General features: G+C 38.0%; 2 protein-coding genes and 1 non-coding gene across 9 annotated transcripts in view; 1 reads left to right on the forward strand and 2 right to left on the reverse strand.

Annotated features, from left to right (window-relative positions):
* LOC117985691 (uncharacterized) overlaps positions 1-24223 on the forward strand; it is an 88261-nt gene that overhangs the window by 6035 nt on the left and 58003 nt on the right. Inside the window, exons 7-14 of the mRNA XM_034972451.2 lie at positions 214-394; positions 5742-5955; positions 6375-6519; positions 6709-6840; positions 7046-7194; positions 7527-7767; positions 8386-8532; positions 9537-9617. Coding sequence (XP_034828342.1) covers positions 214-394; positions 5742-5955; positions 6375-6519; positions 6709-6840; positions 7046-7194; positions 7527-7767; positions 8386-8532; positions 9537-9605 — 1278 coding nt within the window. The 3' untranslated portion in view covers positions 9606-9617. The remainder of the gene's footprint in view (positions 1-213; positions 395-5741; positions 5956-6374; positions 6520-6708; positions 6841-7045; positions 7195-7526; positions 7768-8385; positions 8533-9536; positions 9618-24223) is intronic.
* On the reverse strand, positions 10187-19500 carry sqd (RNA-binding protein squid). 7 transcript variants are annotated; one of them, XM_034972455.2, is made up of 8 exons: positions 19274-19500; positions 18282-18322; positions 17508-17782; positions 17012-17143; positions 16419-16686; positions 14733-14795; positions 11256-11369; positions 10187-10825 (listed from the first exon to the last, which is right to left on the reverse strand). In XM_034972455.2, the coding sequence occupies exons 1-7, from the start codon at positions 19396-19398 to the stop codon at positions 11296-11298; spliced, it is 978 nt and encodes a 325-aa protein (XP_034828346.1). In that variant the 5' UTR covers positions 19399-19500; the 3' UTR covers positions 10187-10825; positions 11256-11295. The 7 variants fall into 7 exon arrangements, with proteins under 7 accessions (XP_034828346.1, XP_034828345.1, XP_069357377.1 ...); XM_034972454.2 differs by having other exon boundaries at positions 11251-11369; XM_069501276.1 differs by having other exon boundaries at positions 11256-11387.
* Positions 17850-17918, reverse strand: LOC117986198 (small nucleolar RNA snR61/Z1/Z11). Its single transcript, XR_004674111.1, has one exon. It is a non-coding gene; the product is annotated as a small nucleolar RNA snR61/Z1/Z11 (small nucleolar RNA).

Genomic DNA, 24223 nt, shown 5'->3' on the forward strand with positions numbered 1-24223 from the left:
CAAGAAACGTTTAAGTAATTTCTAACAATATAAAGAGGGAATACCCTACAATTTTACCTTTAATGCTCACATGGTGGAGGCGCCAGGAATGCCTACCCTTAGGTATTTGATGATATGGGGCATAATTTATAAATTAACGTTTTTCTTTCTTTATTATGTAGGTACTTTAAAAGACGAGAATCCAGTCTTAAATCTTGTTTCCTACTCTTACAGGATTACGACCCTTTGAACAGTGGTCGCATAGCCCCTCAGCAGTTCCGTCGAGCGCTGGACGCGATAGGCCTCGGCAGCATCATGTCCGACCAGGAAGCCCTATGTATCATGCGCCACTACGTCGACCCAAACGATCCTGGGCGAATTTGCTGGAGAACTTTTGAAGATGATTGTGATCAAGGTATTTTTTAATAGAGATAGCGAGCAAACGAGCAGGCGGGTTACCTGATAATAAGTGATTACCGCCACCCATGAACAATAGGCTACTTGACTCATATCTAATTTCGTCCAATAAATGATTATTTATTAAAGTATTTTGCTTAAGACAACGAAATATATCAATAACAATTATTAAAAACGCAGGATGGATATATAAATCCAATTTAAAAAAATACAGTTTTTATTTTTATTTGAAACTCAGAAAACGCTGTCAGCCATGATGTGACGTCATTAAATATGTAAACAAACAAATGTCATCCGTATTGACTAACGTAGTGTCCATATATATAAAATTTCAAGTCCTCCTGACTAACTTATATATCAACGCACAGCCTAAACATCTAAACAGCTGGTTCTAGATACATGAAATTTGGTGGGTGTGTTCTTTGTAGGTAAAGAGAAGGTATCCACTAGGAAAGGATTTTTTGAAATTCCACCCCTGAGTGGGTTAAATGGGGGTTTGAAATTTATGAAGTCCACGCGGGCGAAGTCACGAGCATAAGCTAGTTTTTATATATTTCTCAGTGAAACTTGGCTTAGTTTAGACAGTAGTCTCCGCATTAGCGGCTACAATATTTTCAGGGCTGATCGCACCGATGGTTATGGAGGAGTAGCTATTATAACACATAGGTCATTAAAAGTTCAGCAACAATATTGTACCATTTCTAATACACGCATAGAAGTAGTAGCTATTAAAATTTTCAACTGTGAAGGGGTCGAGAATGTAGTGTCCATATATTGCCCACCGTCGATCAATACCTCTCTACAAGATTGGGATGAAATTTTTTCAAAATTTACTCACAAAACAATAATTGCAGGAGATTTTAATGGGCACCATAGTAACTGGTCCAGTAAAACAGATACTAGGGGTAGCCAGATATTTGACTCAACATTAGAACATAACTTTGTATCTCTTAATGATGGAAATTATACGCGTATTAAGCTTGTGAATGGGTCAATCCAAAGAACATCCCCTGATATTTCTTTTGTATCTGAAGATATTGCAATTAAATTTAATTGGAAGGTACTTAATGAAAACCTTGGGAGTGACCACTTAATTGTGAAAATGAAATTAGACATAATAACAAATGCATCTGACATCAAAAAGCGAAGAAATTTTAAGAAAGCTGATTGGACGACCTATAAAAATACGATAGAACAAAAACTTGCTGATTTTCACCTTTCTTTAGACAATCAAAATGCTTACGATGAGTTTACAAATATTATTAATTCGGCTGCGGAAGTGGCTATTCCTTACAGTGTGATTCCAGAGAATCCATTACGAGCTGAAAAATTTAAGCCAAAACCATATTGGACACCACTTATCTCACGGGCAATAGCACAGAGAAGAATGGCCTTAGCGACGTTCAGAAGAAACCCTACTCCAGAAAATTTACGTAACTTACAAGAAAAAATCAAGTCTTCTCAACGAGTAATTAGAAGTGCTAAATTTAAATCGTGGCAACGGTTTTGTGATAGTATTGACGAGGTATCTACTACTAACGAAATGTGGATGCGCATGAAGTGGTTCAAAGGATATAAAACAACGACACCCACCATAGACAGTGAGACTTCTAATAGTTTATTATGTTCCTTAGCTCCAGACTTTGTAATTCCAGACATTCCAATGTTTAAATCTAAGAACCCTAAATTAAGATCTCCAATTTCGGCACATGAATTACATAACAGTTTAAAACGCACAGACACAGCACCGGGAGTAGATTTAATCTCATACTCTATGATCTTTAATTTACCAGAGGCAGGCAAAAAGATACTCGTTAGACTTTACAATCGCTTCTTGACTCAAAGTTTTGTACCAAGACAATGGAGAAAAGTTAAAATTGTTCCTGTGCCGAAACCTGGCCGAGATAATAGATCAGCAGCCGGCTTTAGACCTATTGCATTGTTATCTTGTGTCTGCAAAATTCTACATACTATTCTTACTCGTAGACTGGATTGGTTTTTAGAAAAAAATGATCACTTCTCTCAGGAGACTGTAGGATTTAGAAGATCTCGGTCAAGTTATGACAATTTAGTTAGATTGATAACCCGAATTCAAATAGGTTTTACGAAGGGTATCCCTACAGCAGGTTGCTTTGTTGACATTGACAACGCTTATAATAATGTAAATGTATCCAGTTTATTGAATATAGTAGATGATCACGGGGTAGGTTCAATCATATGTAAGTACTTGTGGGAGTATTTGCGAGAAAGGGAATTAATTATTTATTTAAGTGATAATATAAAAGTTTGCCGTACTACAGCTTTAGGACTAGCACAAGGTGACCCACTGTCCCCATTATTATTTAACCTAGCTACCAGTAAAATTTGCCTATCCATACAAAATGTATTCATCTCTCAATATGCTGACGATTTTGTCATCTATAGCTCTAATAAAAATGTTGACCTAGCGATAAATAATGTTCAATTAGCGTTAAATAACTTTAGTAAACTCATAGAAGAACTCGGTCTTAACATCTCTCACAAAAAAACAAAAATGTGTATTTTTAGCAGGGGCAAACGTAGAACTAACCCTAATGTAAATTTAGTCAATAATAATCACAATATTCAACAAGTTGATAGTGTGAAGTATCTGGGTATGTGGCTCGACAGGAGCTTAAAATGGGGGAGACATATAAACGAAGCCAGAGATAAAACGCTTAAATTTTTAAATATTTTAAAAGTCTTAGCAGGCAGTAAATGGGGGGTTCATCCAAAACACCTAAGACGACTTTTTATATCAGTCATACGAAGCAGGCTTGATTATGGAAGTTTCTTATACGATAATAGTATCAATAGTCATTTGAACAAAGTAGAAAAAGTGCAGAATCAGGCTATGCGAGTCATTGGAGGCTTCATCAAGACCACACCAATCCATGTCATGCAGAGTGAATTATGTCTTCAACCTTTACATATCCGCCGAAAATATTTGGCTGGTAAGTTCTGGTTGAAGTCTAGATCCTTTGAAGATAACATTACTATAGAGGTATTAAAGTCACTTAATAATATGTGTAATAATATATATTGGAGAAATAAAAAATTACCGTTGCTAATCATAGTCCATGGAAAGCTAAAACAACATTCTATTAAATCCACTAAAAAGCTTGAGATTCATTGTCTCCCTACATGGATTGGTAGTTTGGACTTGTCAAAGATTATCAATACGACTATAGAGGGACTAAATATGCCCAAGAGAAAACTTAATAGATTGAACATAACCAACTGTTGTGAAAGTCTTCTATACGATAAATATAACTCATTTTATAAACTGTATACCGACGGATCTAAAGAGTTGTCAAGTTCAGGAGCGGCGGTCTTTGACCCTCAGGCAGAAATCAGCATGAAATTTAAAATTGAATCGGATATAAATATTATGCACACGGAGCTGATAGCAATATCTGAATGCCTGTCTTATATATTATCACTTGAGGGTAATAAGTTTGTGATTTTATCTGACTCAAAGAGCGCCCTTCTACATTTGGCTCGGCTAACCTCGAATATTCGAGGATACCCGATAGCCTATGACATTCTAGACTCCATATGCAAAATTCAAAACAAAAATAAAATTGTAATAATTCAATGGTTACCCTCCCATGCAGGGATCATGGGCAACGAGGAAGCAGACACGGCAGCCAAACGCGCCATCAGCGATGGAATTCCCTACAACTGTATTCCACTACCGAATGAAGTTTTGATAAAATTTAAACAGGAATGTGTATTAGAATGGCAAGAATATTTTGACGAAAGGTCACGGGTTAAAGGCATATGGTATAAAACGATAGTGTGTCAGCTCCCTCAATGTCCATGGTTTGCAGAGTCCAAGTTTAAAAGGGCAGACATTGTAATACTGTTAAGACTTCGGTCCGGGCACATTCCATCAAATAAATTTAATTTCTTGATGAGAAGATCGCCAACACAGAATTGTGTAGACTGTGGAGATACACAAATTGACGACGTTTTCCACCTTTTGATGGAATGTACCCGTAATGAATTGGAGCGGCCGCGTATTCTTAAGAATAATTACAGTGTGGGTATGTGCAACAGTCTGTTAGCTACCCCATTGTCAGGGAACGCACGGTCGCTCATTGATATGTGTTAACAATGTGTTTGTGTTTTTTTTTTTTTTTTTTGTTGTTGTTTTACCTAAAATGTTTTATTTTTTGTTTGTTTTTTGATGATGTGATGTTTATCTTACGGGGGTGACATAGTCAGCTATGACTAAACCCTCAAAAAAAATAAAGATTTAAAAAAAAAAAAATATATATATTTCTCACTAATAACATAGTAAACGTAAAATTATATCGTTTTCTCTTTATAAATAGACTTACAACAAAGTGATCTTTGCAAAAATAAATTTGGGTTGCAGTCGTTAGTGATATAGGATCCCTTTAAGCAAGTCTTCGCGTGTTACGTATATTTATTTCACTGGGCACTCTAATCCACAACTTTCCTGTGGTCTTTATCGATGCGTTTTTACATTCTCGGATGATACAATAACGATAATTACTATATTTTTCATGTAAACTAGTATAGAAGTCATGTTTATTAAACTTTGGGAGGTTATGCTGTTGTTTACAAATGCATGACGTCGGAGCATAGATAATCTATCGGCCAAACATGGCCGACAGTGTTTTCACCTGTCTAAGAAAAATATATTTTTAAATTAAAGTTTTACGGTTTTTAGGGCGCAAAAAAATTTAGTGTTAATTTTTTTGATCTAATAGGACAAATATTAACCATTTAAGACCAACTTAAAAAAAGTGTCAACTAGCCTATTGCAGCACCACAGGAACTGCCGCTATTTGGTCATATTAATTATTAGGATAATTTATATTCCGGTAACGAATTCTCACGTAATTATTCTCTTTTTTTCTCACGGAAAAGTCTAAAACAAGCACAGGCGTCAGCTTGTCTATAATCGCCTTAATTTCTCTCTTACTTGTCTAAATCATCATGATCTACCCATCACCGGCTCACTACAGAGCACGGGCCTTCTCTCAGAGTGAGAATGGTTTTTGCCATAGTCTATACCACGCTGGCCATGTGCGAATTGATAGACTTCACACACCTTTGAGAATATTATGGAAAGCTCTAGGGCATGCAGGTTTCCTCACGATGTTTTCCTTTATCGTTACAGCAAGTGATATTTAATTAATTAAAACGCACATAACTCCGAAAAGTTAGAGGTGATCCCGGGATCGAACCCCCGACCTCCGATTAGAAAGCGGACGTCTAACTAGGCTATCACAGCTTGTTTAAATAAATAAAAATAAATAAAAATAAATATATATTGTTTTGTTTGGCCACAGTGTTCGCAATAAAAGAGCTGGAGAAACATCCAGACGTGGTACCCGGCGCTGCAGCAGAGGCAGTGGCGGAGTTGCCCCCGCGAGGGTCCGCGGCAGAACGCGGGGGACAATCCGAGTATGAGATGGATCTGGCTCAAGCTGCGTTGCTACGTGTGCGCGCTGCTTGCAAGGAGCGCGCCATCGACTTGAGGCCTGCGTTTGGAGAACATGATGAGTAAGTTTTTTACCCGACTACGGCAAAGCCAAAAGGAAGGGTATGATGATTTTGGCTAGGTTTGTATCTATGTGTGTTCCACTGTAGTGGCTAAACTACTGGACCGATTTTGGTGAATGAGGTGTCAATCGATTAGTTGTTATGGTCCGGGTAACATAAATGGGGGTCTCCAAAAATTTTTTGGCGTGCTTGCGAGATCAAGGTATCGATCTAGGTAGATCTTCGTTTGGGGACATGACGACTATGTATATCTATTATTTATCTCCGTAATCATTGTATCGGCCCCTGAGCTTCTAGTAGTCGACACTCGACATGGCCTTTCTTTTATGTACCCAAAACTTAACCTTTAAAAAACCGCTTTTGATTGACCGATTTCAGCGTTTTTCAGTGATGTTCTTACAATTTGTTGTTCTCTATAGACACAACAACGGGCACGTGTCGCGTGCTCAAGTGCGGCGCGTGCTCGCGAGGCTCGGCGTGCTCCCCGCGCCGGCGCAGCTGCGCGCGCTCGAGCAGCGCTACCTTGACGACTGCGGCTTTAGTTACGTGGCGCTACTCGATGAAGTATGTACACTCACTATTGACCAGGGACCGTACAATCCTGATGATGAGTTAATTCCATTGATTACCCGTGGTGGTATTTTTTTAGCCGTGGTCACACCGAGAAATGCAATGCTGCTAAATTAAAATGGTAGTCCCTCCCGTAGTCGCTGGAAGGATATTTGTATTTTATTTTCCTGTATTTCGTTTCAGTTGGAAGACAGACCGGTCGAGAGCGCCACCATCGCGGGCCCATCGGTTGCTGCGCGCAGACCGCAGGCCCGCTCCGCAGTGGACCCGTGCGAGACAGACATTGTACAAATACTCGCTAAGATAAAGGGGAAGGTAAAGTTTAAGAACTAAAATCTGGGTTCTTTTTAGAATACATATTTCGACACGTCACGATGAAACCACTTTTGGAAATGCCAATTTTTTTATCAACTTTTTAAAAAAGATTTTCAATCATGTGCATGTTTTTTTAATACCTTTTACATGCAAGGTACATATGCCAAACTGGGGAAAAAATACTTAGTAATTTCATCATCGACAGATGGTGCGCGAAGGCATACGTCCGCGTGAGTTTATCGCTCAGTTCGACAAGCGACGCGAGCTTGTGGTGCCGCGGGCTGACTTCTATCGAGGGCTTGCCTCAGCAGGCTTGGCTCTCACGCCTGTCGAGATGGACACGCTTATGGAGGTGTAAGTAATCTCGTCATCGACAGATGGTGCGCGAAGGCATACGTCCGCGTGAGTTTACGCTCAGTTCGACAAGCGACGCGAGCTGATGTCCGGTGATGCCGCTGGCTGACTTCTGCCGAGGGCTTGCCGCTGCAGAAAAATATTGTGTAGAAAAATATTAAAATAATGCTGCACCTAGCTGGTTAGCTTTAAAAAAGTTTTTAGAGGAAACTAAATGGCGCTAGGTGTATTCCTACGATTTCTGCAGGTTTTTATACAAGTGCCTGTTTGCTTTGGTGGCAGTAAAAAATTTGTAGGATGGCTTTACCCTCGAATTATGACATCGGTTTCAGATTCTGCGCCCCGGGTCGTCGGCGGTACATCGAGTACGACAGGTTCTGCGCAACCGTAGGTGAAGCACTGACACAGAGCGGATTGGAACGAGCTCCTTTATTGGAACTCGTCCCACACATTCCCACGATAGACTCCCCACTCAACTATCTTAACTTCGAGGAGCGGAGCGTGGTCGCTGGAGCATTGGCCAAGCTTGCAAAGTACCCCGATCAGCTGTCGAACATCCTGGAGGTTTTCAAGGTGAGTCTTTCCGTCTTACTTACTACTCGGGCAATAGTCAGTATACAAATTAAAAAACCATTTATTACAGAACCAAAAAAAGAGGTTCTCATTAAAGAACTTTCCACGGAGTTTTCCTTAAAAGTCTCATAAATGGCACTGTTCATGCCCTTCCAAGAAAAGACGTAATTTTCTCTTTATCTAGGTGACTATAAAGCTGAGAATGATTGTGTTTATTTAGCGTTTTGAGAAACCTGAAACACTGCAGAAAATGTTAGGTAGGTACCTACTTGTTGTTTTAATAACATCACGTGGTTGTGATATTACTAGATTTGTTTATTAGGTACTTTAAAAGACGATACATGCGACTCGTTCGCTTGGATTTAGGTTTTTAAAGATCCCATTTTAGAGTTCCCACTCTTACATTTTACGGGATAAAATTAAGCACTTTTCCTACCTGTTTGGAAAGGCAATGAATAGCGCCATCTATGAGGTGAACACGCCTTGGAAAGTTCCTCGCTCTGTTCAGTAAAATTCATTTCAATACTTAGGTAGGTCTGTACCACACACGGAATTGAGAACTTCCTAGGTATTAAATTACTTCAAAATGCTTAGTTAGTACAATTTTCGAATCTACAGGATTCTGACAAGGAGCGTTGCGGCACGATACCTCGCATTGCTGTAGAGCGAGCGTTGTGCCGGCGCGACCTGTTGTCGCTGGTATCTGCTCGCGAAAGAGATCTCATCTACAAGTGCTTTGGCTACAGGAGAGGCTGTGGAGACGAGGTCAGTTGTCGTCTTGTCCCCTGTATAAGTCCCGCAAATTGCTATTGCGCTGGAACCATGTCTCATTAACATCGAAATGACGTAATTTTGTCGTCAGCCGAAATAAAAAAATACCATCAGCTCGCCCATATCCAGTACCGGTGCCAACGCAAGGCGCAAGCGTGTTGCATGACGTCACTAAGCCAGGTTCTCAGATATTTCCGACGGGTTGCATCCTGTATCCTTATTCTTTGTAATTTTGTTAACAATAATTAATAAATACTAGTGGTGCAGCGAAACATCGAAGTAAAGATAGAGAAGAATAAGAAGAGAGAAGAATTTTGTCCTACGCGGACAATAGGTATTCTCTTCATCTCCGTAGGCCCTACTACAGCATATCGGCATGCCGAACCACGATTTCTGCGATCAGAACAGATTGTGTAGATCCGGAACATTGCCTTTCTACTCAGTCGATACAGACGGAATGCATCCCTGCAGTTGACAACTGCCGTCCGACTGCTCAGTCAGTTTGCAGTCGATACGGAAACTGCACGCCGCCGTGCAGGTGGTCGGCAGTTGTAATGCAGTAATGTTATCTAGTCATACTGCATCCCAACTGCAATTTGATAAAGCTAGCCGTGCCGCCAACCCAAGCTATTTAGCGTTCCGGTACGATGCCGTGTAGAAACCAAAAGGTTTTATAAAACTTCCACACTTACCATACTCTTCCAGGTTAGCCCGCTTCCATCTTAGACTGCATCATCACTTACCACCAGATGAGATTGCAGTCAAGGGTCAACTTGTATCGGAATAAAATAAAATAAAATTGGAGTCAGGTCCAAATGCTGTCAGTCTGTAGTGTAGTGTAAAAAATCGCAAGGTGGATAACGGTGCCCCCTAGATTCGGTTCGTCAAGAACCAGCGCACATTGGCCTAAATGTTTGGCGGGATGCTCAACCGCGCCACGATTGAAGTTAGTGTGAAAATCCATAAGCACAGACTTTCTCATACCTACCAATTTCCAGGTAAACTACAGAGCCCTGTGCAATGCTCTGGACCTGCTGCATGCAACTTCCACGGCGCAGCCATGTTGAATCTTCTTTGCCGTATGACGTTTTCAATAAATTCTTTTCAAATCATCTTTGCATTGTTGTTACTAATTATTCGTATTTACCTACTACAATATTTATTCATTTATTTCTTTCAACCGACTTATTATAGCGGTTTTTTTATTTATTTTTTGAAAAATTTTTAGCAGCAATTTTTTCTAAATTAAAATGTCAGATTGGAAACTAGTAAATTAATCTGAATAGCTTTTTAAATGCCTTTTCTCAAAATATCCCTTTTTTCATTTATCAGAATGTCCCTTTTCTCAAAATGTCCCTTCTCAATAATGTCAGGATGTCAGAAAAGGTATTAGAAAAGAATATTTTGAAAAAAGAACATTGATAAATGACAAAAAGGACATTTTGAGAAAAGGGCATTATATTATAGTTATAGCAAAATTAAAATTAAAATCAGAGATATTTTTTTATAATTTTTCGTGTTTAATTAACTTCAAGGAAATTATTAGTAAAATTATATAGTAAAATCAGAGATATTCAATTTTCAGGTTGTTAGTTTAGCCTAAATCATTTCACCCTACATAAGCAGTTGAAATCAATCAAGACAGACAAAAAGTCAACATTTTATTTACATATTTATTTATTTCGACATACAACTTGTATATCAGCAGAAGTTTGTTCATGTCCGAGCACTTATTTTCTAATTTCATATCCCTACTCGGTACTCAGTGGAAGATACAACAAGTTTGTATAAAATACATGATTCCGGTTTCCTCGTTTCGATTATCAAAATTATAAATTACAAATCTACATTTTCTGTAATGAGATCCAGAACAAAACTGTAGGGAGGCACGCACACTCGCAAACACACGCACGAACTCACGGCTCCACATCGACGGGACACGGACACGGCTATTTACTAACGTTAAGCTCTGTATACTAATTATTTATCATTCTAACAATCAGTTGAAAAGGTAAGAGAATGTCAAAATTGAATCTAATCAGCAATAATACTCAAGTTTCTCTATAAATCCATACTATATTACTTTAATTTTATGCACGACCGCTCCGGCTACGATCACGTCACATATGACGTACTATTTATTTATATCCTTAAAAAATTTCTTAATTTTTATTTCTTAAATTAATCATGTGGAATGGAATGACGCGTCCCCGGCGCGGCGCTCGCAGCGGGCGCGGGCACGGACGCGGACGCAGGCGCGGGGGACGCGCATGACCGATCACTTAACCTGCAACAAACAAATGCACTGTTACTACTGGGCATGGCTCGCCTATCAGAGTGAAGGTTCAGGATATACTCGCACCACGCTGGATAAACAAATCAACATCGCCAGAAACGTTATTTAGAACTCAGGCATGCAAGTTTTCTCACGATCTTTTCCTTCAGTTTTAACATTTTAACATTCTTTTAACATCTTTGATAGATTCAGTTACACCAAATCAAAACTTACTGGAAATCACGCATTTCATCATTGGCTGGTTTCCAAATACATTTACACAATAAACAGTAAATCCATGCCAAGATCTTATTAATCTTAATAGCGATTGCATTTGTAATTTGTACTAAATTTCAAAACAATTCTGCAAGGAGAGGTTCTAAACAATTTATTTCTTATAGCTGCTAAAAACAAGGACTAAAAAATAGGTAAATTACCTTACTATTGGACTGAGATGACTTTCGGCAGGTACTGTTTTGTGTTTAGTAGGGCTGGTGCCTCTGGTTGGCGCGGCCGCCGCCTCCGCCGCCGCGTTGCTTGCCACCCTGGTAGCCAGCTGCAACATCATCAGAGACTGTTGAACATAAATAACACACACAAACATTACATGCAGCCCTATTGTCAAACCTTCATATCATAAAGTACGACTAACGGTCAGCACACACTGAGCTGCAAAATTGCTAGAGCAAGTATACATGATAATGGAACTAAATCACAACTGAAATAAGAGTTCAAAATAGCGTGCAAGAGAATTCCTTGTGGATTTTCTCTTGCGTGTTATTTTCTATTTTAGTTGTGATTTAGTTAATTATTTATCAATTTATCATTTACGAGTACTGGCGGCTCAGTTTGCGCAGACACTTTATGCAGTGCTTGCGATTGGCTAATTTTTAACAATGTATTTTTAACAAAAACGTTCCAAGCACAATGAAGTCAAAATTAAGATAGATTATGAACAAACTGATCACCAGTTGCCATTTTACGACCTCGCATCGCAAATAATATATCCTGAATTAATTTCGACTTTGGAACGTTTAAAAAAAGCGTCCAAATAAAAGTAGGGGATTACATTTTTGAGTAAACATAAGAGGGAGCGTAACAAGTTTGAGAGCGAGCACATAACCTTTCTGTCCGCAACAGCGTGATCGCCTTTGCGCCTTTAGCAAAACCGACGCATTTCGCAAACAATAGTGAAGCATCAACGCCATTACATAAAAATAAACTGGCAGCAGAAAGTATTGCTGAACCTTTCTAGGGTTCCCCGTACCCAAAGGGTAAAACGGGACCCTATTATTGAGACTCTGTTGTCCGTCCGTCTGTCTGTCCGTCGGTCACCAGGCTGTATCTCATTCACCGTGATAATTAGACAGTTGAAATTTTCACAGATGGTGTACTTCTATTGGCTTTTATAACAACAAATACTAAAAAAATAGAATAAAATAAATATTTAAGGGGGTCTTTCATAGCAGAAACATGATTTTTTTTGCTCGTTTTTACTCGATATTGATAACGGCAACAGGTAGACGCTTGAAATATTCACAGAATGTTTAGTTATAGTTGCTTGAGCGCTCTCTCCCATTCTCATGAGGCTTGTTACTAATAATAATTTATAAGACGACGAAATCATGAAAATATTAAGTACTCTCACACCTTTGAGATCAAGAGTATTTGAGGTCAAGAGTACCAGTGAATTCAGCCAATCGCAACAATTGCGATGTCGTTATAATAATCAAGTTTAACCATACGGCCACAGTTAAACAAAACCGGTCGTACTTGGTGTTAGTCATGCGAGTTATTAAAGTAACGGTACACACGTAACGGGAAAACCACAAGATATTGAACTCTTGAAGACTGGTTGCCTCCTTTAAAACTTTTTTTATATATAAAGCAATCAGGATAATAATACTTATGTACATACATATTTATATACTTTATTTTTTGTCTTGTGAATTATGATTGATATTGCCTACACATTCAGGAAAAATGTGTATAAAGAGGTTTGTGACATAGATCTTTTGAAATTCAGAAAACAACTATTTCACAAAGCTATAACATAATAACTAGTGCAAGCAAATCTACACAAGTAATTAACTCTGTACGAAAAGTGTCTACAAAATTAGTTACAACATGAGTAAAGATATCCAAGCAAGACAATAACTTGTAATGGTGAATTATTAATTTCTTCTAAACATTTCTACACTATAAAAGCTGTTTTTACCAAATGAGAGGTTACACCCATGTAGGGGTAGCCATAATTTGAAACAACTAAGGTATAATAGCCGAGGGGCTGGCGAACGATAAAGACGCAGTATAATTGCACCAAATTAAATTTTTACGAGCAAGACTGAATGAAAGCTGTTGAAACTCGAAACTTTACCGTAATTCTACAATTTTAATCGAAATCACGAAGTTTGGATTCAATTTGATCTGTTGAGCTGAGTTCAGATTTGTGTACAGTGGGCTAAAAACGTCCAGATTAAAAAGTATTTTGCGGAAACTCCACAGATTTTCTGCATAAAGTTTGTTTTCGGTAGTATTTACGAGTATGTGCTGCAGCATGCAGCATTATCAAATGCCGATTTCTTTCTGACAGTTTGCGATATTTTTCAGCAAAAATTTGGCGGAATAGTAAAATTTTGAAGATTGTTTTTCACCCAACCACTTTAAACTGTCTCAACGCATTTATTCTTAATTGAATTTCAAGTAGCTCCAAAGATTCAGATCGGAGTTAGCTCACGTGATATCAAACAGCATAAAGGATTAAAATAACCAAAAGATTATAGAAACCTGGTAAGAGATGTGGTAAGGCGTGTAACCCCGCATAAGTACTATACTATAAATGATGCACGTTAATTACCAAGTTTTATTATGAAATAGGATTAACATTTCACATTTAATTCATATTCATTATGGTCGTTTTTTAGTAATTCAAATTTTAGTTTTTGAGCAACAATTACATGCAAAAATCGTTAATTGCAATACTATAAATCTATACAAACAAGTGATTACAGACAGCTATTCAACATACCAAACGTTTTGGTTACTCATATAGCTAGGTACACAACCGAGGAATTACTTTGGGCATAAATGCAAAAAAAGCGCAGCTGGCCAAAACGTTTGTGAAGACAATGGGTGCGATACAATGAAAAATATCGCACTCTCAGCGAGAAAATCTCGCATCAGCCTTAGTCTATACCTGAATATTGGCTATTTGCTCGGCCCACTCGAAAGAGGCAGTGCGCGAAGTGAGAAATAAAAAGGTCGTTAAAAAAAAAACTTGTAAATCTTGGGAAGAATTTTGCCGAAGGTAATTTGATTGACCAAGTCTGGATGGTAGTTTGGTGCTAGGACGCACGAATTTTGAATAATCTTGTCAAACGCAAGAAACGTTTTTATGGGCCAGTAGAAGTTAGTATGAGATTTTACATCCCTCACCAACGTAGACATAATTCGAGCATTGCAACAATAACTAGAATAAAATGGACCTAAGTCCCATCATAAAATGCAGTACCACCGATTTGGATTTCAGAAGGTTTTCGCTTGGAAGACTGGCTCCGATTTATGGGCAGATAGTTTTGAAGCTCGAATTCTATCAACGTTGATGGAGATGTAAAATCTGCAGTCCTTTTGTCAAAAAGCGAGTTACTCCTAGTTTTAGAGTTATCGCCAAAAATCGTGGAAATTTTGAAAAACTGATGTTTCTAAAAAATATAAGTGGAGCCAAGGTTTTTAAAAACATCAGTTCTTCAAAATTCTCATGTTTTTGGCGACCCAAACTACTTTTTAGGGTAGTCACTTTAACTAAAGGACAGCAGAAATCTTATAGTAACCCTACAGTATGCAAGTAACGAGCGAGGCTATCGACAGATCTCGGCCGAGAGTGCAACCTTATGGGTGGGGTGGGTGAGGACGGCAGTACCTTTCCCGCGAGGAGCCGCGCGCGCGCCGTACCCGCCCTCGTACCCTCCGTACCCGCCGTAGTCTGCCCGCAACACAAAGCCATTAGTCTTCAGCCTTTATGCGCCGCTTATCCATCTCAACCCATCGCCGGGTCTCCTCTCTCACGAGACAAGTTTAGGTTGTCCACCATGCTGGCCCAGTCCCGATTGACAAATTTCAAACACCGCCGAGAAAATTATGGAGAACTCAGGCATGCATTTTTCCTCACCCTTTCCTTCACCGTTAACAGCAAATAGAAACAGAACTTTTCAGAGTTATGTGCGTTGCATCGTGTACTTGCTTATCCTCACCGCAGCCATGTTTTTTACTTTATTCTCTATCTATAGCCTTTTGTCTCCTCCACAGACACGATCAAATTATCCAATTATATCCTAAGTTCCTTCCTACTTATTGAAATGTAACAGACACCTAATATTAGTGAAATATTTTCTTACTGACGAATGCCTTTTGTTCTCCTGTTTGCAACTCCTTTTACAAATTCTCTAATTGAAATTAATGTATATTTTATGCTGTTCTTTGATAATACGTAATATAATCATTATATCAAGCATATAATTAACTCTATAGAAATATGATTTCCCATCTAACTACTAATATAGAAAATAAATAATTATCAAGTCAATCAGAAGTCTCATTCAAATTATCGTTTTGATAGAAATGTGACTAATTGCATGATATATTAAGAAGTATATTAAATGAATATAAAATATAAATAGATTGATATCAGTGTTTTTATGAGAATTGAAATCAATTTAAGATAATATATTGATATAGATACTGTATCTGGTTGAAACAGGCGGTAGTGTGGTCCCATCATGCGATGTTAGTGGCCGGTGGCGAGGGGGCGAATGAGGGGGGGGGGTGAGCGGGAAAGGCGAGGAATATATGGAAACACATTGATTTTTTGGTAACAGTGCTTTATTCAAAAGCTTCATCATATCTTTATCACTTTCACAATGTCTCTCCATATATTACCCCAATTACCCAAATGTAGCATGTAGCGAGAGCGTTAAATAGGTAAAATAAAAAAATACCAAAAACAAATAAAACTCGGGCGACATTGCTACATATGTCAAAAGTGGTATTACAAATAAACACTTATAAAACATAAGGCGGTAACATATATGTACAAACATAGTACCTAGTGAAACAATGATAAAGAGTGATCGATAGCTGCGTGGCACTCGCTACTCCGCTATGGATACAAACGGGCAGCTCAGTGATGCAAATTAGTGGAAATTAACTAAGTTATGCAAATAAAAGTATGATATCCGGAAGTACGATACACTAAACGATCTCAAGTCAGGCCGATTACACAAAAGACAATTTATTACGATCAGAAACTGTCGCCCCGACAACATTCACTACACATTATCTCGATAGAATATCAATGTAAATACGCAGTTATAATAGAAAAATAAATATTTTCTACGCACTAAGACATACATCTAAGGTTCACGCGACGCCGATCTCCCCTCGGGAGGTCACAGGACGGAGGGGCTCCCCTTACGCTACCTAGCGCGGCGACGCCCGCGCGCCGCCGCCTTACTCTACGTTTACATCTAGATCAGGTAACATCAGTCGAGGTAATGTGTCGGTGAGCAGCCAGCGATGCTAGCTTACTAGTGCTGCTTGCCGCGTTTACCGTAATTGGGGTAGCCGGAGTAATCGTATCCGCCGTAGCCCCCGTAGCCGTCGTATCCGTATCCGCCGTAGCCGTAGCCGTCGTAGCCGCCGCCGTACCCGCCCTGGCCGTAGCCGTAGCCGCCGTAGCCCTGGTTGCCCCACGCGCCCTGGCCGCCGTAGCCGCCGCGGCCCCCACGCCCACCCCGCGCGCCCCGGCCTCCGCGCCCTCCCCGCGCTCCCATCCCTCCGGGGCCGTCGGGCTTGGGTGTCGCGCGCTTCACGTCAACCTGCAGGGGAAAACCACATGTAGCCATGGTGTGTTGCTCTACCAATTTATAAATTAAAACAACGCAATTCCCTTTCCAGAGAAGGAAATAGGTACCTATTCTTAATGTAGGCCTCTAAATATATGTTTTTGAATAGTCACAAAAAATTCAGTTATCTACACAATAGACAAACTAGAAATCGCTATAATTGGTCGTGTCTGCACTAAATTAAAATATAGCACCTAAAAATAACAATCTAAATGAGTCAACTAAGAAATTAGAAAACCCTATGAACAAAAATAACAAAATGTAACCCTATGAACAAAAATAACAAATGTATACAAACCTCTTTGCCGCCAATTGTCTGTTTGGGCGTCTTCAGCAGTTCATTGACCACCTGCTCAGATTCAAATGTGATGAAACAGAAGCCTTTCCTTTGATTCTTGGTCTTGTCAAAGGGCATCTCAATGTCTATGACCTGTAAAGAGTAAAAGCCAAATGAGCAAAAAATTCCATTGTGTAGTTTTTTATTTAATTTGTCAGTTGTTCAGTGGCCCGGATTCCTCTTCACTAGCATTCGAGAGTTTTATTATCTCACCACAGCCGGAATTTTCATCATATAAATTTATTTAGAAAACTTGGGATGTCAAAAAAATCATCACCATATTTATTTAAAAAAAAAAATTTAAAGATTGTATATATATTATATACTGTTTTGTAGAACTAAGGCATTCAATTGAATTTTTTTTATAACAGAAATAGCATGTAATAGAGTGTAATACTAGAATTTGGGATACTTGAATGAATGAATAATTCAGAGCAGATTTAAAAAAAATACTTACTGTTCCAAAATTACTGAAGAAGTTTTTGATTTCATCATCAGAGATTTCACTGCTGAGGCCACCCACAAATATTTTCCCGTGCCTAGCTTTCGCTTTTTTGGGATCTACTTTTTTGTTGTTGATGGTGTGATCCCCCGCTGCCATGACCTTGTCTATGGAATCTGGTGCCTTGAAGACGATGAAGGCAAAGCCCCGCGACCTGCCAGTGTTTGGATCTGTCTTGACATTGATACTTTCAATTTCCCCATAAGCACTGAAGTGATCACGTAATTCCTCTGCAACAAATATTAATTTGTCAGGTCTAGTTGTAGAATAATTTGCATTTCTATGGGAAATAGATATACATCAGAAGAGTGGGTATAGTTTCTTCAAAAAACTTCAGAAGCAGAACTGAAATGTTCATCATTAAAATTGACTAGGGTCCAGACAGTGCACCATGTGTGTATGGAAGTCCCTACTCCATGTCCAGCAGTAGACGATGATGTTTTTTTTAACTCACTAAATTTAAATTAATTTGGAATTAACATAAGAATACAAAATGAGTTATATTGACTAGTGTTTTGAATTAATTTGTCACTAGATCATAAGAATACACAGTTGAGTAAATGACATCATCAAGTACATAAATAACTGTAAAAGCTCATGTTCAATGTCTGAACAAGGTTATTGAACTCTTGTTTTGCAAAATAGTGAGGTTATGCACATGTCTATCTAAGAGGAAACATTAGTACAGTCATAGTAGCAATAAAGATTAGAAAGTCAATAGACACTCACTGTCTGTGGTTTCCCAGCTCAGCCCTCCAACAAAAAGTTTTCTGTAATCACACAACAAAATAATCAATATACAAATACAATAACAATGGATTGCCTCTATGTATAAAGGAACTGACTTAAATTATTACAATTTAACATTAACACTATGCAGTACTTGTTTACAGTACTTTACAGCTACTTTTTTGTTAAAAACAAACTCCAAGCACTGCAGCAAAACAAATTCAGAATACCTGTAAGTTACAAAAATTAAACTGCAAAATTTAATATCAAGACAACGAGAAAATGATAACAAGAATGTTACAGTGATCGCAAGATTTGAAATTGGCAAGAGTGAACGAGGCCCAAAGTTAAGTGGCCCACAATCTAGTCAGTTTGGCGAGTACTTAGTGTGAGCCTTGCGGATATATACCATGACGTCCCTCGGCGGCGGCTGCGGCGGCGGCGCAGGCTCACACCTGCAGAGAGACAGGGCGTTAGTGGCTCCCAACTGACCGCCGACATGCTCTACCGATTTGAAATCTTGCAAGAAGCTCACGGTCCACGCGCGATCAGTGACCGTAACATTCAATCTAACCACTAGTACAATGCAAAACAAGATGCAAAAATCAATAACGGGACCGCGCCGGCGGGAAAGTGACGCCGCGGCGACGCCATTTTGCGTCGGGCGGCTACAAAATTAATTTACTAAGTTCGTAACCTGCACTTAATCTGAAATGAAAACTACGACAGAAAGAACTTAATTTAATGCGCGAAGAAACCACTGCAAGGATAAAAACATTGAATTTTGAAAAAACCTTGTGGATTGAAATAGATTAAAATGCCGATAATGAAAATATGCCGGACTGACGCCGCCATTGCGGCGAGCGGTAATCGTTACTGTGAAAATAAATTTAGAACGCAAATAGCTAATTCATAGTTCAATACTTAATGTTTTACTATAAAAATATCGCAAACAAGTATTTAAATGATAATTAGAACGATTATAACTTTACCTGTCGTCATCGCGTCCCGGGGCGTCCGCACTATTATGTTCCTGACCATCACCACCACCATTCTCCGCATTTCCATTCACTTGACTATCAGTAACGTCTTGTGCAAAATTATCGTTATTGGCCATTATTACTAAATTTAGACTTAAAAGTAACAATACACTATAACCTAAGGTCCATACACGACCTTCGACGCCGAATGCCAAATGCAGAAGAATGAAAGAGGGCGTATGATGAGTCGGCGCGTAATGCTTCGCTATGTTGGCTAAACGCCAAAGAGACGCCACTTTTTTGCACACAAAGACTCTATCAACCAATGAAAAGTACGTACTCGCTATGAGGTCAATGGCATGCACCGGGATCAACAAGGATAAAACATGAAGAATTGATGAGAGTAAAAAAGAAAGACGAACATAGTAGAAAAATCAATATTTTACCAACATTAAGAAAATAATACCGCCAAGCGCCAAGCCGATTCAATGAAGCTAGTCGTTCAGAAATAGCACTATAAAATATTGGATCAAATTTTAGAACTTTATTTAATATAAATATGTTCGTATCGTATTACATACTTTTTATTTATAATCATGTGTAATTAAATACAAAATAAAAATCAAAGAACTGAACCTTAGTTATTTAATTTCATCTTTTCAATTATTCTGTAAAGCTGTAAACTAAGTACCTTCTCTATGCCTAGCTGTAGTGTTGCCATAATATTTGTAGTGCAAATCAAATTAATATATTAAAACTAAAAAAACTAAAAAACTTTTAGTTTTTATGTTCTATGCTTGTTGATCTAGTTTCATCATTATAAGTATCACATTTTCACTATAATTTTAGCATGAAACTTGTTAAAACTATCAAAATCTCGAGCCTTTATTCTTTTGCATTAATGTAACTATTAGGTAAATAGTTACATAATAAAATATTAACATGAAGCCCCGTTAGGACAGCGCAGAATATAACACTTGCAATTATTATTAATGAGATGAAAGTGGATCATTTATTAATTAATCGAAGTGCGATATTTATTTGGTGCGGTAGATTTTTATAAACTCTTTTTGCCAAAATGATTATTAAGTAAAATAAAAACTTGGATGATGGCAAGAGACCTGATGGATTGACGCTGGTTCCCTGGGAACGGGGACGGGCGCTAATGTGGGACGCAACTTGCGTTGACACATTGGCCCCGTGTCATATCAGGAAGACAGCATCAAGACCGGGAGCCGCAGCAGAAACAGCTGAAAACGGCAAGCGGCGCAAGTATGCCTCTCTTATAGAGAGTTACATTTTGTGCCGTTTGCCGTGGAGACCCTGGGGCCATGGAGTCTTAGTGCTAAAAATTTTTTACGAGACATTTCACCGCGATTAATAGCCTCAACTGGTGACAGAAGGGCTGGCTCATTTTTTGCGCAGCGGATCAGCCTAGCTGTCCAGCGCGGAAATGCAGCCAGTATTCTTGGCACCATTCCACGCGGTCATGATTTATATAGTAATTAGATAAGGCTAGCTTTAAGTTTTATTGTATTAAAAAAAAAAAAAAAAAAAAAAAAAAAAAAAAAAAAAAAAAAAAAATTATTATTAATATAATATTACATAATTAATTTATTATTATTATTACATAAATAGTTACATAGTTAATTTAACATAATATTATGTCAACCTAAGATTATCTTCGATACATATTTAATATATAAAATTACAATTTTAGTCCAAGATTAACTATATTTTATGAAGTAAGAAAATAGGATTCAATAATTAGTTACACAACTAGGTATATTAACTAAGTAATAGTTAACTATTTGAATTAATATTAAGTAGTTAGTATATTCGCAATCGTTACACAATCTTTAAAGGCCCTGGCTTTGTCAACTGTATTTTCATGTATTAAAAAATATATTATCACGAGTGAATCACAGAGTAGCTCCTTGGTCACATCTGCTGAAGCTTAATGTATGAAAACGTGATGAAAAGAGGATTACTAGTTAATTTAATTTTGTTTTTGCTTCTTGAAACGAAATGGAAAATATTTTGTCCTAAACTAAAATGTTTATAAGATTAATACATAAAAACGTTCGTGGATCGTGTTGAAGCATGTACCTAATCTTTATTCAATATTAATTTTTATATAATCGAAGATTAATTTTAATTAATTTTATTTTATTAAAAAGTTTTAATTTAATGTTGTTTGATTTTACTTTTAATCCGGTTTTTTTAGTTAGTTGGTTAACTAGTTAGTTAGATATATATAAAAAAATCTTTGTATACAGAAAATTGCATGTTAAAGTATACTAGGTACCACACTATCATTTATTAATTAATCGAAGTGCGATATTTATTTGGTGCGGTAGATTTTTATAAACTCTTTTTGCCAAAATGATTATTAAGTAAAATAAAAACTTTGGCAACATTGTAGCTAAATTGACACCGAACGGTGAGGTAGGCTCTTTTTCTGTTTTCAGTCCTTATTTATCGTGAAAATTACGCGATTTTCGTGACAATTTGTTGCATATTACACCATTTTAATGCCTATAATTTACTGAGGTGAGTTTTTTCCCTAGTTGAAAGTGCAAAAAATAATTCTAGTAATATTTTGGTTGTCGGCAGATAGAATTCTTTCTATAGGTTAAAGCCCTAGTGTTTCTCTGTTACAATAACTTGGCTAAGTTAGCGGCTCTAATAAGCATACAGATGTGATACTCTACTCTTTCTAGTATAAATTATTGTCTTAGGGTGGAATTTCTTAGCTGCTTGAATGAGGGCTTGACAAATCGTGATCAAAGTCGCCATGCGTCGTGGTTCGACAGAATCCTGGACAACTGTCTTTATTGAAACGGTCCACTCATCTTCACCACGGCCACGACCAATATCTCATAAGATATGCACGTTTATTTATCAAGATTGATGCCATTGACCCACGATTCGCTAATCACGACTAGTTTATCCGTTTCCGAAATAATTTAGATTTCTATATCGGCGCCCGTTCTTGGTAGAAAAAAATAATTACAATGCTATAAGAAAATAATTTCCTCCACGCTTATAACGTTGTATTTAACTCATAATTGATAATTGTACATGCACAGAAAAAACATTGTTTATGACTATATGTAGTTTATAGCCCCGAAATCTCGAGGCTTTGATGAAAAATTTGAAAAACGTGAATTTGTGGTTATATCACACAAAAAAAATTAAATTGTGGTCATGAACTAATAATTAGTATTTTCAATTTTCAAAGTAAGATAACTATATCAAGTGGGGTTTCATATGTAAGGTCTTCATCTGTGCATTCTAAAACAGATTTTTATTTATTTTTATGTACCATAGTTTTTTAATTATCGTGCAAAATGTCGAAAAAATACGACTGTAATACGGAAACCTCGTTGCGCGAGCCCGACTCGCATTGGCCGGTTTTATTATTTTAGAAAGCATGTCTTTTGGATGGGTAAATATAGATACCACTCATTCACTATTGTCTTTTAGTTATTGAGGCTTAACTTACAAACATACATTTATCTAATAGTAAACACTGGCCAAGTGCAAGTCTGATTTGTGCACCAAGAGTTCTTGACCATACAAAAAGATATTATTTTTAGTTAGCTGTTATAAGCTCCTTAAAACTGTTTGGGGCAGCATAACTAAGTTTGTTTGTAAACTACTAGCGATCCGCCCCGGCTTCGCATGGGTGCAACGTAGATACTAATGTGGTGTCATTGCCTCGGAAACTCTCAAATTAAAGGATTTTTTTCCAACCTAATTCACATTATTTCAATTTCTCTAGGGATCTCTAATTTTATGAGAATTAAACTATAGCTACAAACCTTCCTCTTGAATCACTCTATCTATTGGTGAAAACCACATTAAAATCCGTTGCGTAGTTTAAAAAGACTTTATTTTATACTATGTAGAGATAAGTTTACTTATGCAGTTTTTAACTATAAGTGTGCAATCTATCAGACTTCATTTTATTTTGGGCAAGCATTATTTAAAACTAGCTTGTGCTCGTGACTGTGTGGACTACACAAATTTCAAACCTCTCTTTCACCCCCTTAGGGGTTGAATTTCCAAAAATCCTTTCTTAGCGGAAGCTTACGTCATAATAACAATCTGCATGCCGAATTTCAGCCCAATCTGTCCAGTAGTTTGAGCTGTGTATTGATAGATCAGTCAGTCAGTCAGTCACCTTTTCCTTTTATATATTTAGACTATAGACTATTCCCAAATTGATAGCATCAGTATAGTTACTGAAATAAGCAGATGTGATAGATGGACATATTCTAATCTTACATTTTGGTGCAGAAACCCTAAAAACGGCTGCTATTGCTAACTTTAATTTATTAAAGCAGTTATACTGAATATAAGTTTTACCTTGATTACTCAATGATTTCATTTTTGTTCAGTGAGTCATTGGTTAGTTACATTTAGTAATGGTAAGTATGTACTTCAATGTTATTCAATAAATATTGTCCTTCATTTCTCATCAACATTGTTGTTGGACGTAGAAAGCACAGAGGTTTCTTCTATAATGTAGACTAGGAATAAGGCTGGATTTTTTGCAATTCCCACTGGATAAGGAATAAAAAGGTAGCATATTTTCACCTCACTGACGATGGTAGCTTATATGGAGTGATGTTGACGTTGCAGGGCAGCGTATAGCGGAGGGCTGTATCGGCGCAGTGTTAACAACAGCGATGGTAATGGAGGCGTCCCCGTCACCGCAGAGCGTTGGCCGCGAGTTTGTCCGCCAGTACTACACGCTGCTCAACAAGGCGCCGGCCCATCTGCACAGGTGTGTATCATAGAGTGATGTCGACGTTGCAGGGCAGCGTATAGCGGAGGGCTGTATCGGCGCAGTGTTAACAACAGTGATGGTAATGGAGGCGTCCCCGTCACCGCAGAGCGTTGGCCGCGAGTTTGTCCGCCAGTACTACACGCTGCTCAACAAGGCGCCGGCCC

This window comes from Maniola hyperantus, chromosome 10 (genome assembly GCF_902806685.2).
Source record: "Maniola hyperantus chromosome 10, iAphHyp1.2, whole genome shotgun sequence".
In the NCBI taxonomy this organism is placed as follows: Eukaryota; Metazoa; Arthropoda; class Insecta; order Lepidoptera; family Nymphalidae; genus Maniola; species Maniola hyperantus.

Coding starts and splice junctions, on each gene's coding strand:
- sqd (XM_069501276.1), bottom strand. CDS start 19,398: ATGGCCAATAACGATAATTTTGCACAAGACGTTACTGATAGTCAAGTG. Junction 17,783..18,281: donor GAGCTGGGAAACCACAGACA/GTGAGTGTCTAT, acceptor TATTTGTTGCAG/AGGAATTACGTGATCACTTC. Junction 14,796..16,418: donor CTCCGGCTACCCCAATTACG/GTAAACGCGGCA, acceptor TGTTGCGGGCAG/ACTACGGCGGGTACGGAGGG.